General features: G+C 36.6%; 1 protein-coding gene across 2 annotated transcripts in view; it reads left to right on the top strand.

Annotated features, from left to right (window-relative positions):
• DOCK7 (dedicator of cytokinesis 7) overlaps positions 1–16,831 on the top strand; it is a 242,981-nt gene that overhangs the window by 32,786 nt on the left and 193,364 nt on the right. For both annotated transcript variants that reach the window (XM_066376450.1, XM_066376451.1), the window contains exons 3-7: positions 5,757–5,932; positions 6,117–6,185; positions 11,285–11,414; positions 11,512–11,724; positions 12,062–12,147. In XM_066376450.1, the coding sequence (XP_066232547.1) occupies positions 5,757–5,932; positions 6,117–6,185; positions 11,285–11,414; positions 11,512–11,724; positions 12,062–12,147 (674 nt within the window). The remainder of the gene's footprint in view (positions 1–5,756; positions 5,933–6,116; positions 6,186–11,284; positions 11,415–11,511; positions 11,725–12,061; positions 12,148–16,831) is intronic.

The raw sequence follows: 16,831 nt of genomic DNA, 5'->3' as shown, positions 1-16,831 counted from the left end.
CCATATTGGAACATGTGTTAGAATTTTATTCCCTTTTAAGGCTGAATAATGTGTTATTGTGTGTATGTACCACATTTTGTTTATCCATTCATCTGTTGGTACACATTGTATTGTTTTCACCTTTTGGTTGTGGGCAACAACGCTGCTCTGAACATGAATATGCAAAATTTGTTTGAGTCTTTATTTCAATTTTGGGGGTATATACTTAGAAGTGGAATTGGTGGATCATATGGAAACTTTTTTTTTTTTTTTAACAAAGACAGACAGGAAAGGAGAGAGATGAGAAGCATCAACTCATAGTTGTTTCACTTGAGTTGTTCATTGATTGCTTCTCATATGTGCCTTGATGGGGGTTGGTGGAGGGGATGGGTCAAGCCAAGCCAGTGACCCCTTGCTCAAGCCAGCAACCTAGGGCTCAAGCCAGTGACCTTGGGATCATGTTGATGATCCTGAGCTCAAGCCAGCGACCCTGCTCAAGGTGGCAGGCACATCTGCACTCACATCAATGAGCCTGCTCTCAGGTCAAGCTGGCCAACTCATTGTTTCAAACTAGGGACCCAGTGTCTTGGGTCGACACTATATCCACTGCCACCACTGGTCAGGCAGAAATTCTTTTTTGGCATTTTCTTTTCAGAACATAACAGCTGCACCATTTTACATTCCCACCAGCAATGCACAAAGCTCCAATTTCTCCATATCCTTTCTTACACTTGTTGTTTTCCATTTTTAAAAATTAATAGCCGTCATAATGCATGTGAGTAGTATCTCACGTTTTTGGTTTGCATTTTGGTCATCTCACAAATTTTGTTTTATTTTTTAGTTTTTGAATTCTTTTATTTAAAAATATTTTTTAAACATTTTACTTATTGATTTTAGAGAAATGGGAGAGAGAGAGAGGTAGACAGAGAGAGAGACAGAGAGAGAGAGAGAGAGAAAGGGAAAGGCGGGGGGGGGGGAAGGGAAGAATGGGAAGCATCAACTCATAGTTGCTTCTCGTATGTGCCTTGACTGGGTTAGCCCAGGGTTTTGAACCAGAAACCTTGGCATTCCAGGTTAATGCTTTATCCACTGTGCCACCACAGGTCAGGCATTTTTTTTATTTTTAAAAAATAAATTTTCCATTGATTTGAGAGAGAGAAAGAAAGAGAGGAGCATCAATTTGTTGTTTCACTTAGTTATTCTACTTAATTATGCATTCATTGATTACCCTTCATATGTGCCCTGACAGGGGATCAAACCTGCGACCTTGTTGGGTCAGGACGACACTGTCCACTGACCCACCAGGCTAGGGCCAGTTTTATGTATTTTTAAAATTCCACTTTTCCGACTTCTATGACTCTTGGATTATTTGGAAGTGTTGTTTTGTGTCCAGGTGTTTGGAGATTTTCCTGTTACCTTTCGGTTGCTAATTTCTAGTTTGGTTATATTATGGGTTAGGGAACACACTGCATAGTTTTAATTCTTTTAAATTTGTTAAGGTTTGTTTTATAGGTCAGGATATGGTCCAGCTTGGTGTATGCTTTTTTTACTTTATTTTGAAAAGAGTTGATCTGTTGCCATTGAGTAGACTGTTCTATAAATGTCAATTAGATCCTGCTAGTTAATGGTACTTTTGAATTTTACCATATCTTTGTTGATTTTCTGTCTTATTGTCTTTCAGTTGTTGAGAGAGATGTCCTGACATCAACTATAATTGTAGATATGTCTTATTTTTCCTTTTAGTTCTATCAGTTTTTGCTCTTCACATATTTTATACCTCTGTTGTTTAGTACATACACATTTAAGATTGCTATGTTTTCTTGGTGGTGATATCATATATTATCATCAGGTAATGTCCCCCTTTATATAATGCTTTCCTTGGTCTGAAGTCTACTTTATCTGCTATTAAAGTAGCCACTTTTGATTAATGTATGCACACTATATCTTTTTTCAACATCTTTGTATTATCTTATTTAAAGTGAGTATTTTGCATTCCATACATATAGGTCATGTTTTTAAATATATTCTGGTAGTCTCTTATCATTTTTTTTTGGTGTATATAGACCAGGCATCCCCAAACTACTGCCTGTGGGCCGCATGCAGCCCCCTAGGCCATTTACCCCCCACCCTCCACTGCTTCACTTCCGGAAGGGGCACCTCTTTCATTGGTGGTCAGTGAGAGATGCACTGTATGTGGCGGCCCTCCAATGGTCTGAGGGACAGTGAACTGGCCCTCTATGTAAAAAGTTTGGGGACCCCTGATATAGACCATTTAAATATGTTGTTATTGTTTTGCTAGGGTTTTAATCTGCTCTGTTTTTATTTTTGTTCTCTCTGTTTTTGTTTCTCTATTTTTTTTTCTTGTCTTCCTGTGAGTTACCTGACATTTTTTAGAATTCCATTTTGATTTTTCTGTAGTGTCGTGGAGTGTATATCTTTGCATAGCCTTTTTCTTTTTTTACTGGTTGCTTAAGGTATTATCTATATATATACCACACTACTGATACTGACATTTTACCCATTTGAGTGAAGGGTAGAAGTCTTACTTATCTTTTTGTCACTTTACCCTCTTGGTGTAGTATACTATATATAGACCTCCTCTGACACTGCTCCAGCAGTAAAGGGGAAAGGAAGCCTCGTTATTGCTGAATGGGAGTGGATGTCCCGATTCCCTGTGTGGTCTCTAGTGACACAGGGTGGGAGGCTCATCACCTCTTAGTAGGTATGAAAATCTCAGTTCCCCACTGACTTTTCTGATACCATGCTGGTTGGAGTAGTGGGATGCCTTGTTACAGCTTGGTGAAGGTGAAGTCTAGCTCTTCATTTGGTCTTTGCTGGTATGGATATGACTGGGACCACAGTTTTTCATGCAATGTTTAGCTGGAGTATAGTGGTTATTGTCTAAAATTTTCTATTGTCCTAGACTGCCCTTTTGTTGGCCCTGTTGGCTGAGGAGAACAGGCTTTTGTTTTGTTGAAGCTCCCCCCCACCGCCATGCACCTTGGGGCTTTTGGCTCATGGGCTTTTTTAGCTCCAAGTCTGGAGTACATAAGGCAAAAAGAAATTGTGTCATTCCTTGGGTCTCAGGGTCCCTGCTGGGGACCTTTTCTCTTTGCCTTTCAGAATCTTATTTTTATATTTTTATTTTATATATAATGTCTCAGGTTTATAGTTGTAATTAGTGGGAAGAATAGGAGAAAGTGCTTTCTTTTACTCCATAGTCCCAGAAGTGGAAGTACCCCCAAGTGACTTTTGGTGTTGAGCACTTCTTTACATGTTCACTTGCCATTCATTTTCCCCCATGTAGATTTTCAGTTGTTCCAGCAATATGGTTGAAAGAGATTTCCTTTTCTATTGAATTTCTTCTTTTCCTCTATTAAGAACATCCTCAAAGGACCCAGGTTCAAAACCCTGAAGTTGCTGGCTTGAGCACATGCTCATCCGACTTGAGTGCAGGTTCATCCAGCTTGAGCATGGGCTCACCAGCTTGAGTGTGGGATCACAGACATGACCCCATGGTTGCTGGCTTGAGCCCAGTGTTACTGGCTTGAGCAAAGGGTCACTGGCATGGCTGGAGCCCCTGGCCAAGGCACGTATGAGAAGCAATCAGTGAACAACTAAAGTGCTGCAACTATAAGTTGATGCTTCTCATCTCTCTCCCTTCCTATCTTTGTCTCTCACTTGCTCTCTCTCACTAAAAAAGAAAGGAAGAAATAAAAAGAAAGAAAGAAAGAAAGAAGGAAGGATGCCTGACCAGGCGGTGGCGCAGTGGATAGAGCGTTAGACTGGGATGCATAAGACCCAGATTTGAGACCCTGAGGTTGCCAGCATGAGTGCGGGCTCATCTGGCTTGAGCAAAAAGCTCACCAGCTTGGACCCAAGGTCGCTGGCTCAAGCAAGGGGTTACTCGGTCTGCTGAAGGCCCCCAGTCAAGGCACATATGAGAGAGCAATCAATGAACAACTAAGGTGTCGCAACGGAAAACTGATGATTGATGCTTCTCATCTCTCTCCATTCCTGTCTGTCTGTCCCTATCTATCCCTCTCTCTGTCCCTGTAAAAAAAAGAAGGAAAGAAAGAAAAGAGAGAGATGGAGAAAGAGAGAGAGAGAAAGAAAGAGAAAGGAAGGGAGTGAGGGAGGGAGGGAGGAAGGGAGGGAGGGACGGAGGGAGGGAAGGAGGGAGGGAGGGAGGGAGAACACCCTCATGGGTATTATTGTATTATGTATCTGATAGACTAGGTAAGATAAAATGCTTCTGAGAGGAAAACCCATGAATTTAGAGCTTGAAGATCCAGTTTAAAATTTTGCTTTGTCATGCATATTAAAAACCATAATTTTATAAATATTTCAATAAATGTATTATTTCTCTGAGAAAAAGTGTTGCTCTATCATTTGTGGCAATTTTATTTTCAGAAGTTTAACTCGAGTATAAATACCTTTATTTGTAGAATTAAAATAATAATTATCTCTAACAGGGTTTGGGGGAGATTTAAGTGAGAAAACAATAATAACTGCTATCTTTTGAATGTTTATCATGTGCTGGTCTTTCATCATTTTAGTTAAAATCTTTAAAATATTGTTGCTCTACCTGTTACTAGTTGTTTCATCCAAAGAAGCATAGATTAAAGCATCTTCTTTTTAGTAACACATACCTGCACAGAGAAGCAGGTCTCAGTTTTTTACCCAGTTAAATATCTTGAGAAATAACATGTTTTTATTTTTCTTGGTTCACATCTGCATATTTGTTATATAATTCTTTATAGTTTTGCCTGAATACATTTTTCTTTCTTGAATCAGAAAAGAACTTGAATGTCTTAAAAAGTATATTTCAACTTGGCTAAGCAATGCCCCGAATGTTCTGTTATTACTAATAGATCCTCTTAATAGGGTCTGTGTACTAGTATCCTTTGCTGCTGTGATAAATTACCATAAACTGGTGACTTACAACAAAATAAATTTATTTTCTCACAGTGCTTAAGTCCAAAAGAATCAATGGGCTGAAAATCAAGGTTTTGCTAAGGCCATGCTCCCTTTGGGGGATCCGGGGTAGAATCAGTTTCTTACCCCTTCCAGATTCTATTGGCTATTTATAACTGCATCATTTCTATCTATAAGACCAGAATCTACAGATCTCTCCTTGCTTTGTCTTTATATGATTTTTTCCCCCTATTTGGCCCAGTTCTCCCTCTATCTTCCTATAAGGATGGATATAATTGCACTTAAGGCTCACTCAGATAATTCAGGATAATGTTCACATTATAGATCACACCTTTTTATTTTTTATCTTAATATTTTGCCATGAAAGGTCCATGGATTGTATGTGGAGGGAGGTTTTTTGGAGGTCCATTTTTTAGCTAACCACAGTCTGATTATAGATTTTTACTAGGATAATCAATAATAGCAACAAATAAAAGTACTGTTTAGAAACTTAGTAATGACAATTCCAAAGATATAAAAAAGAAAACAGTTCCTTCAGTGAGCATTATGTCATTGTAAAGTATTATAAAACTGTTAATGATCATTACTGGCTTTACATAAGAGGTATGGATAAAGTCTAAGCATGAGGGTTAAAGAGAGTATAACCTAAAACGTGAATGAGTATCAGAAGGATAACACCTTGTGGTTTCTTTAGTGCATCTGTTGAAAATTTAGAAATGACTAGGTTAAAACATATTATATTTTTAAAAATACATGTTTTCCTTAAAGTTTTAAAAATCTTAATATCCACCTATTCCTTTCCATTTACCTCTTTTCCCCTCACCCTCACATTTATAAAGGTGCCCCTTACAGAAGCAGTAGAGCCAGTGGATTTGGAAGATTACCTCGTTACTCATCCTTTAGCTGTGGATTCTGGGCCGTTAAGGGATTTGATTGAATTCCCTCCAGATGATATTGAAGTTGTTTATAGTCCCAGGGACTGCAGAACCCTTGTTTCAGCTGTACCTGAAGAAAGGTAAGGAGACATTTGCCTATTTTTGGTTTTAGTGTAACTATTGAAAAGCTAACTTCCATTATTTGATTAATAACCTATTTCTTGTGGTGGTGGTGGTATTTCCTGTTATACAAACAAGAGCTGTAGCAACCAAATTCACCATCAGTGCTTTCCTGTTTAAATTACAATTTTTTTTTTTAAATAGTGAAATGGATCCACATGTTAGAGATTGTATAAGAAGTTATACAGAAGACTGGGCAGTTGTGATCAGAAAGTAAGTTATATGTTTTATATAACATTTAAAAATACTAAGTGGGATCTATAAATGGATTAATGTTAAGTAATAATAAATATGAGATCTGAAAATTTATTTGAACAAATAGCTGAAGAAGCAAAAGAAGAACCTTTTTATATAAATATCTTTTCTTTACAAGTTCCACAATTACTTTAACTTACCTTTTTTTTATAAATAATAGGTTTGTGGGGATAGTATTTCCATATTATCATAGATCACTAGTAACTAAACATGTAATGATAATGATTTATAGTCTGATTCTTTTGGGTAATCATAGATGAATATTAATGAATTTTATTATTCAGAAAGAATACATTTTATTGAAACTTAAATAGTTAAATTTAATTGCCAGTTTTCCAGATCAAGCCATTTGAAACGACACTCTACCTTTTATTAACTATTTACAGGTCTTTGATTTTTACATTCAATCAGGTAAATATTTATTAAAAATAGTAATGTTTTATTCTATCTTGTAACTTATTTTTCTAATGGGTGGTGTTGAAATATTATGTAAGATTGAGAAATAAAATAGACTCCTGTGAACATGGTGTTGCCATTGGCACAGAGTGTGCAGGCCTCCTTGGCCTGCTGTGCCCCAACCAAGGAGGCCTTGGGGTCTGAGAGCAGGCGCCATCAGGATGCTGTGCGTGACCCTAGTCTGCGCTCCCTGTATAAGTCCACAGAGAAACATAGATGGGTAACAACAGAAAATGGTATTGAAATAGTGGGAATCAACAATTTTGCACAGGAAATTTTGGAAGATGTTATTTATTGGAGTCTGCCTGAAATTGGGACAGAACTGAACAAACAAGATAGGTTTGGTGCTTTGGAAAGTGTGAAAGCTGCTAGTGAACTCTGTTCTTCACTATCAGGAGAAGTAACTGAAAGTAACGAAGTTCTTGCAGAAAATTTCAGGACTTGTCAACAAATCTTGTTATGAAAATGGTTAGCTGATCAAGATTAACACTGAGTAACCCTACAGTGTTCTGGACAGTGCTCTAACCAACTGAGCTGACTGGCTAGGGTGAAATTGCTTAATCTTAAATTAATGGTAGATAGAAGAGTTAAAATAGCAACTTTTAGCCTTAGCTGGCTAGCTCAGTTGGTTAGAGCATCATCCCTATATACAAAGGTTGCAGGTTTGATCCCTGGTCAGAGCACATACAGGAACAGATCAATGTTTCTGTCTCTCTCTCTTTCCTTTCCTCTCTCCCTAAAATCAGTAAGTTTAAAAAAATAGTAACTTTTAGTAATACCAATGGAAAAAGAAACTACAACAATACCACTGGAAGAAAGTACTCTCTTAGCTTTCTAACGATTGCAGATAAATAAACACAATATGCATCTTTTTATAACACCTTATGATTTTTAGGCTAGGCAATAGTTATAATATTCAGGATTTTTGAAATGATCTATTATAAAATCTAGTAATAAAAATTATGTAATTCAAGGACAACATTGTTATCTTAAGCCTTATATAATACGTACTGTAACTTGCTTACATCTGTCTCTGGATTTGGGTCAAAATACTTCACGATATTTTTATTGGAAATGACTGGCAGTAGAGAACATTTTTGTTAGTCATTACAGTGTCAGATGACGAACAATTCTATCTTAATTTTGTAATGTACCATTTGCTGGTACTATTTTAATACAGTAAAGCAACAGCTTTGCAGGAAAACAAAGTTTAATAATAAAACGTTCAGCTTATTCGAATAAAACTACTTTTCCTTTGCCAGTTTGCATAAAGAAGAGTCTTCATATGAAACTTTTAAGCCTTATTTTATTTTATTTATTTATTTTTAGGAGAGAGGAGGGGAGATAGTGAGGCAGACTCCCGCATGCGCCTCAACCAGGATCCATGCGGCAGTCTTGAGTACTGAGCTATCCTTAGCTCCTGGGGCCAACTCTTGAACCAATCAAGCCACTGGATGCGGGAAGGGAAGAGGGAGAGAAGGCGGAAAGAGAGGAGGAGAGAAACAGATGGTCACTTCTCCTATGTTGTCCTGACCAGGAATTACACCCGAGGCATCTATATGCTGGGCTGATGCTCTTATCTACTGAGCCATTGGACAGGACTCACCTTATTTTATTTTTTAAAGGCAATATGATGACTGAAATAGTGGAGATTCTGTTATGACATTATAGTTTTCAGAAATGTAGTAACTTGTGCTTTATTGTTTAGCAACAGTGATGTATCTATCCTTTGGTTATTGTTTTGCCCTATGGCTGCTGTCTTATTTCACTGGGTTTAATATTGTGTTAAGCATCACTCTTGGGAATACTGCTGACATGCTTTTTAGTTTTAGTGTGACCTATTAAAAGCACAGACTGCTACTCTTTATAAAGAAGAGCTGCTTTTGAGAACTTAAAATTTTGATAAGTATTTTAATAGCCTGATTTTAGACATCATTGAAGAAAACTGTTCCTCAGTCAGATAACTCAAAAGTCTTTACTTCAATGCATGTATATTGGAAACATATAATTCGTGGGTTTTTGTTTTTTGTTTTTTTTTTTTGTGACAGAGAGAGGGGCAGATAGAGACAGACAGACAGGAAGGGAGAGAGATGAGAAGCATCAATTCTTCATTGTAGCTCCATAGTTGTTCAGTGATTGCCTTAATTGGGGGGCTCCAGCAGAGTGAGTGACCTCTTGTTCAAGCCAGTGACCTTTGTGCTCAAGTCAGAAACCATGGAATCATGTCTATGATCCCATGCTCAAGCCGGCGACCCTGGTTAGCCCACGCTTAAGCCGGATGAGCCTGTGCTTAAGCCGGCAACCTCAGGGTTTTGAACCTGGGTCCTCTGCATCCCAGTCTGACAATGTATTTACTGCGCCACCACCTGGTCAGGTGGAAATCTTAATAAAGAGATTAGTTGTGAAATATATTAACGTAGAATCATAGAATCGACTACTTAATATTAATCATGGGGTTGCTGACTATTTTTTTTGTAATTAAGTGAAAGGTGGGGGGGGAGAGACAGCCTCCCACATGCCCCTGTCTGAGATCCACCCAGCAAACCTCTAATGGGGTGATGCTCTGCCCATCTGGGGCCACTGCTCTGTTGCTTAACAACTGAGCTATCTTGTTGCCTGAGTTGAGGAGCCATCCTCAGAGCACAGAGCCAACTTGCTTGAACCATTCTAGCCATGGCTGTGAGAAGGGAAAAGAGAGAGAGAGAGAAGGAAAATGGGGAGGGGTAGAGAAGTAGTTGGTTGCCTCTCCTGTGCTCCCTGACTGGAATCAAACCCCAACTTCCACATGCTGGGCTGATGCTCTACCGCTGAGCCAACTGGACAGGGCTGGGTTGGTGACCTGGATTTAGGCAAGAGGATAAGGTAGTCAACATTTATGGGTATTTACTATGTGCTGATCATTTCATTAGTCACTTTACAGACATCTCATTTAAGGTTCCAACAGAAAGGAGCTCGGGCTCAGACTAGTTAAGTAAATTATTTGAGGTCCCACAGCCAAATAGTGAGATAGTCAGATTAGAATATAGGGGCATCAGATTCTGAAGCTTACATATACATTTGTACATGCAAGATATTACTTATTACCTGCAGTGGTAAATGGAAGACAAAAAGGGTACTTTTGACAGATTAGAAGTTTAAAGTATCCCTGAAAGATAGAAGAGAGTTATGATTGGAATATAATAGAAAAGTACAGAATAATTTAAGAAGATACATGCAAAAGCTATAGATAGATATAAAACACTATAGTATGTAAAAGACTATTGATCATGAATCATGTCACTCTCCTCAGCTCTCTTGAATTTTATACTATAAGATTTTTAGACCATAAAGGAGGCTGAATGCAACACTATTCTGGTTTATTAGAGCAACTTAGATATACAACATCACAAATTAAAGAACTCTAAACATTTCATGAAAGGTGAAAACATCTGCTTCTGAATAATACCTTTATGTTACTATATGGAATACTTTTATCTTAATTCTTCCAGAGAAAAATGCTTCCTTTTATTTTGTGATTGTGCTGTGATGTGAATGTTATATAGCTTCAATTTTTTCCCCAAAGGGATATCCATTTTATTTTACATGAACTTGAGCTGGGAGGCACTGATACAAGTAACACAAGCATAGAGCACTGCCTTCTATGCAAGTTGGGGAGTGCTTCTTAGGGCCACATTCCATGGCACCTTACAAAATTAGATGTTCAGTTGGCACTTGCTGATGGTGACAGTGGTTTGAATGGTGGTACTAATAAAAATAATGATTATAAATAATAGTGTAGCTTCTATTTTACTATCTTTAGCAGCAAGATATGATGTGAGTGATTCATATCAAATTTGATTTTTTACTGTTTTATAAATTATCTGATAGCAAGAACCATACTATCCTCTTGAACATTATAATTGTTTTTGCTCCAGTTAGAAATTTACCCTGTTTGACTATATGAGGTGTGGAAGAATAACTGCTTTTTGACCTTAGTGTCTCTCTTTGATGTTCTTGGGTATTGGGTTGTTAGGAAAGAAGGTTACATTAATTTAAGAGTTTAACAATATATGTTAATTAAGTAATACATATATACAGTGATTTAGAGCCTGCATTTTTTATTTTAAAAGTCTGCAGCTTTAGCTTAAGATATTTTATGCCTAATGAGATACAGCAAAAATATTTTGTTTATTTGATATTTTAAGATTCAATGCTTTATATGTCTTTTTTTGCCTTTTAAAATGTTATATTATTATGAATGCAATATGTATTTTCTACTTTCTCATTTTATTCTTTAATCTGGCTTCCCATTCTTCCTTTTTACTGACCTATTCTCTGAATTAAAAGTACAACTTTAAATTATATACATATGGTTGTCATGAAAAGAAGGAAAATATGATTTACTTCTAGAAACTCATAATCAGCTCTCCAGTTGGATTAAAAGAACTTTGAATGGAACTTTTCTTAAACCTCTGGTAAAATATTTAGCACACTCAAAACTGTTAGAATATATTTTTATTATGTAAAGAAATAATACAGAATATATTTGGCTTATTATTATAAAATGATGAAAAAGTGAAAATCTTTTGTAACTATTTATGTAACCATCTTATTTTGAATAGGTATCATAAATTGGGAACAGGATTTAATCCCAATACATTAGATAAACAGAAAGAACGGCAAAAAGGTTTGCCAAAACAGGTCTTTGAATCTGACGAAGCTCCAGATGGCAGCAACTACCAGGATGACCAAGTAATACTTTTATTTTAAAATGACTTTGAATGATGTTATTTAAATAGTTTATGTTTTATTTATTAATTGGTATAATTTTTAATGTTGTATATGATAGGATGATCTTAAAAGACGCTCAATGTCAATAGACGATACTCCAAGGGGTAGCTGGGCCTGCAGTATTTTTGACTTGAAAAATTCACTTCCTGATGCTCTGCTTCCCAATTTACTTGATCGAACTCCAAATGAAGAAATAGACCGTCTGAATGATGACCAAAGGAAATCTAACCGTCACAAAGAACTCTTTGCTTTGCATCCATCACCGGATGAGGTATAGTTATTTGGGAATAAAGAAGTAAATAATTATGAAATAGATATTTTAAGAGTATGAATTGTATATAGTATTAGAGTAATGTAAGGAATAAAACTTAACTGACACATAACTATAATATTTTTAAGTGAAATATACTTTTTACTCTAGTGAATTTATTCTAAATGAGAAACTTCTGTGAATTTAGCACATTTATGATTTAATGACTTCTGTTTGAAGTCAATTTTATGTTCAATTATGATGACTGAAAGTATTAATAGAGTAAGTTTTTAAGGAAATTATAAAGGGTTGAAATATGATAAGTATGTTCATTTTGGTGTTGCTTGTCAATTTGTAGGAAGAACCAATAGAACGACTCAGTGTGCCCGATGTGCCCAAAGAACATTTTGGTCAAAGACTTCTTGTAAAATGTTTATCACTCAAGTGAGTATTTTCATCATTCATTATATCCTTTTGTTTACGGTGTCCTTTTGAGAAGTATTGTTCTTCCAAAGCTGAGATTTAGAGCATTTTTAGCTCACAGGTAAAGGTGACTCTTTAACATAGTTATATATACTACTCAAAAATTAGGGGATATTTTATCTCTTCATATTCATTTTGAAATATCTCCTAAGTTTTGTGAGTAGTGTAGTTAGTCTTATAACTTGAAAAAACACTCACTGAAACACCTTCCTTTAGTATCATCAGATATTATTCTTGGCCTGAGGAAAATAAAGACAGAGTATTCTTTTCCTTAAAGAATTGAATGTTTATTTGTTACATGGTAGGCTTGCATTTTTGAAGATTTTTGAAGTATGTATTTTTTTCCTTCTTTAAAAAATGTATATTCACATTAATCTTTACAAAGTGCTTTATCTTATTTTGTTTCATGCCATCTTCATAGTTCTAGGAGGTAGATATTATTTTCTTCATTTTACAAATGAGGAAACCAGCTTTCAAAAACATTAGCCAAGATTAACTGGCACACTCATTATTCTGTATCCAGTAACTGAAAAACAGGCAATGCTTTTTTCATTCTATCATGTTAGTTAGTTATTAGTTCTGACTTATGAAAAAAGAAGTTTCAATTCATAGTGCTCTCTGAAAGAAGCAACTCATAAGGACAAACCACTTCTATGGATAGATAACAAAGGCAATTTTCTTTCTTTCAAAGCTAATCTTTTATATATTTAATTAGATTTATCTAGAAACCCGTTAGATTTAGTACATTGAGTCTTTTTTTTTTTTTAATAGGGACAGAGAGAGAATCAGAGAGAGGGATAGATAGGGACAGACAGGAACGGAGAGAGATGAGAAGCATCAATCATTAGTTTTTCATTGCAACACCTTAGTTGTTCATTGATCGCTTTCTCATATGTGCCTTGACTGCGGGCCTTCAGCAGACCAAGTAACCCCTTGCTCGAGCCAGCGACCTTGGGTCCAAGCTGGTGAGCTTTTTGCTCAAGCCAGATGAGCCCACACTCAAGCTGGCGACCTCAGGGTCTCGAACCTGGGTCCTCCGCATCCCAGTCCAACCCTCTATCCACTGCGCCACTGCCTGGTCAGGCTAGTACATTGAGTCTTTTGACTATCTGGACACCTGACTTAAAATTAAAAAAAAAAAAATAGCTTTATTATGATACTATTTACATGTCATAAAATTCACCCTTTTAATCTGTTCAGGTCAATGGTTTTTAGCATATTCAGAATTATGCAACAATTGCTGCTAACTCCAGGACATATTTATCACCTTGGAAAGAAACTCCCTACCTGTTAGTAGTCATTTCAGGCTTCCATAACAAAATACCATATGCTTGGTGCCTTAAACAACAGACATTTATTTTCTCACAGTTTTGGAGATGATGAAGAGTAAGGTGCTGTAGGATTGGTTTTTGGTGAGACCTCTCTTCCTGGCTTGCAGATGGTCATCTTCTTGCTGTTCCCTCACATGGTTCACAACTGTGTTCCACATGAACAGAGAGCTGTCTCCAGTGTCTCTTCTTTTTATAAAGGCACCAGACCTACTAGATTAGGGCTTCACCCTTATGATCTCATTTAATCATAAGTACCCCCATAAAGTCCCTGTCTATTGCCTGATCAAGCAGTGGCACAGTGGATGGAGCATTGGCCTAGGATCCTGAGGACCCAGGTTGAAACCCTAGGTCGCCAGCTTGAGCACAGGTTCACCTGACTTGAGTGCGGGGTTGCCAGCATGAGTGTGGGATCATAGACATGACCTCATGGTTGCTGGTTTGAGGCCAAAGGTTGGTGGCTTGAAGCCCAAGGTTGCTGACTTGAACCCAAGATCGCTGGCTTGAGCAAAGGGTCACTGGCTCATCTGGAGCGCAGCTCCAAGTCAAGGCACATACGAGAAAGCAATCAATGAACAACTAAGGTGCTGCAACTATGAGTTGATGCTTCTCATCTCTCTCCCTTTCTGTCTGTCTGTCCCTGTCTGTCTGTTTCTCTCTCTCTCTCCATATGTAGGACCCTATCTCTAAATATAGTCTCATTGGCAGTTATGAATTTGGGGACAGGACACAATTCAGCCTACTACAATACCAAGTAGTAGTCACTCCCATTCCTGGCAACCACTAATTTAATTTCCGTTTTTAGGAGTTTGTCTAGTCTGCAAAATTTATATAAATAGAGTTATACAATATTTGGTGGTCCTTTGTGTGTCTGGCTTTTTTCACATAGTATACTGTTTTTAAGGTTCATCTATGTTGTAGCATATATCAATACTTCATTCCTTTATGTGACTGAGTAATATTCTAATGTGTATATACCACATTTGTTTATCCATTCATCAGTTGGTGAACATTTGGGTTGTTTTTACTTTTTTAAAAATAGCAGCTGTCTTGAGTTATAATATTATGCAACTTACTCAGGGTATACAGTGGCTGGGTGGTAGTCTATTGGATGCATACACCACATTTTGTTTATCCATTCATCAATTGAGGACCTTTGGTTTTTGTTGTTTTTTTAAGACATTTTGAATATTCTTGCTAGGACATTTATATACAAGTTTTTGTATTGATTGGTTGCCTCCCTTTCCCCAAGGCCACTGTTTTTGTGAAGGGTCCTTTATGCAGCTATTTTTTCTAAGTTTTAGTTACCATTTTCACATTCTTTTTTAGGTCAGGGGTTGGTAATGACTTGCTGCTGTTGCTATTTTCAGGGAATAGTACTCTCTGTAGTGTTTTTCCTTAAATTATGTCCAAATGTTTGTAAATGGCCTTTTATTAAACTCTTAACTCAATGAAAATATATTGTCTTTCTCCTCCAAGAACTTTGACTAATAGCCTTGTGCTACAAAAATGAACAATATTGAACTTTTTGTCTGGATAATTGTCTGTTGTCTGGGACTCTCCTATACAATGTAGAATGGTTAGCCACATCCATGGCCGCTGCTCAATAAGTGCCACTGATACTCCTTCAGTAATGATAACCAAAGACATCTCCAGACATTGCCAGCTATTCTCCTTGGAGGAACTTAATCCTTGGTCGAGAACCACTGCTCTGGCATTTCAATAACCTCATATTACATTTTATTTTATTCAGCAGATAGTTACTGAATGTTTATTAAATGAAAGTCATTATTTGGGGAAGTCCATTAGACATCTCAGCTTAAGCATATACAGTTATTAAATAAGTAATGAAAATCAGTATGCTAGCATTTAAAATTATAGTAAAATTAATATTTATGTCATGGAAATATATTCATAAAATATCAAGTTAAAAAAGCAAACTACAATATGTATACAATGACATTCTTTGTTTAAAAAATGACCCACTTAACAAGTGCATTTATACACGGAGAAAAGTCTGGATGAATAGGCATTAACTTAATTTTGGCTCTCTCCACGTGGTGGAATTTTGGATGCTCTTGTTTTCTTTCAAATAGTTTTATGTATCTCCTAAATTTTTTACACTGAATATGTAATTTATAATTTGAAAAAGAAAACATTAGGTCTTTACTTAAAAGTTTAAGATCTAACATATCCACATATATAAGTAACCAAATTATAGGTTGGAATATACTTAGTGTCAGAAAATAGACTTAAAATGCATCAGCTTTCAGGCAGAAATTACTTGTAGCTGGAGAAATTAAGAAAGATTACCTAGAGAAGGAGATGTTTTATATAAACTGAACGATATGCCTGGAAAAATGTGTTTCAAGAAGAAGGGGTAGCATATGGTATAGCACAGATGTAGAAAAGTGCAGGATATTGAGATTGTTTTTGGAATGAGAATTTCTCTTCAATTATGTATTTTATATTTATTTTTAAACTACTTTTTTTTTTTTTATAATAATTTTATTTTTTTAATGGGGTGACATCAATAAATCAGGATACATATATTCAAAGATAACAAGTCCAGGTTATCTTGTCGTTCAATTATGTTGCATACCCACCACCCAAAGTCAGATTGTCCTCTGTCACCTTCTATCTTGTTTTCTTTGTGCCCCTCCCCACCCCCTTTCCCTCTCCCATTCCCCCCTCCCCCCCGTAACCACCACACTCTTATAAATGTCTCTTAGTTTCACTATTATGTCCCACCTACGTATGGAATAATACAGTTCCTGTTTTTTTCTGATTTACTTATTTCGCTTCGTATCATGTTATCAAGATCCCACCATTTTGCTGTAAATGTTCCGATGTCATCATTTCTTATGGCTGAGTAGTATTCCATAGTGTATATGTGCCACATCTTCTTTATCCAGTCATCTATTGATGGGCTTTTTGGTTGTTTCCATGTCCTGGCCACTGTGAACAATGCTGCAATAAACATGGGGCTGCATGTGTCTTTACGTATCAATGTTTCTGAGTTTTTGGGATATATACCCAGTAGAGGGATTGCTGGGTCATAAGGTAGTTCTATTTTCAGTTTTTTGAGGAACCACCATACTTTCTTCCATAATGGTTGTACTACTTTACATTCCCACCAACAGTGTATGAGGGTTCCTTTTTCTCCACAGCCTCTCCAACATTTGCTATTACCTGTCTTGCTAATAACAGCTAATCGAACAGGTGTGAGGTGGTATCTCATTGCTGTTTTGATTTGCATTTCTCTAATAGCTAAAGAAGATGAGCATCTTTTCATATATCTGTTGGCCATTTGTATT

Source organism: Saccopteryx leptura, chromosome 3, assembly GCF_036850995.1.
Source record: "Saccopteryx leptura isolate mSacLep1 chromosome 3, mSacLep1_pri_phased_curated, whole genome shotgun sequence".
Taxonomy (NCBI): Eukaryota; Metazoa; Chordata; class Mammalia; order Chiroptera; family Emballonuridae; genus Saccopteryx; species Saccopteryx leptura.
Note: the sequence above shows the minus strand (reverse complement) of the source record. Positions and strands in the feature narration are given on the sequence as shown.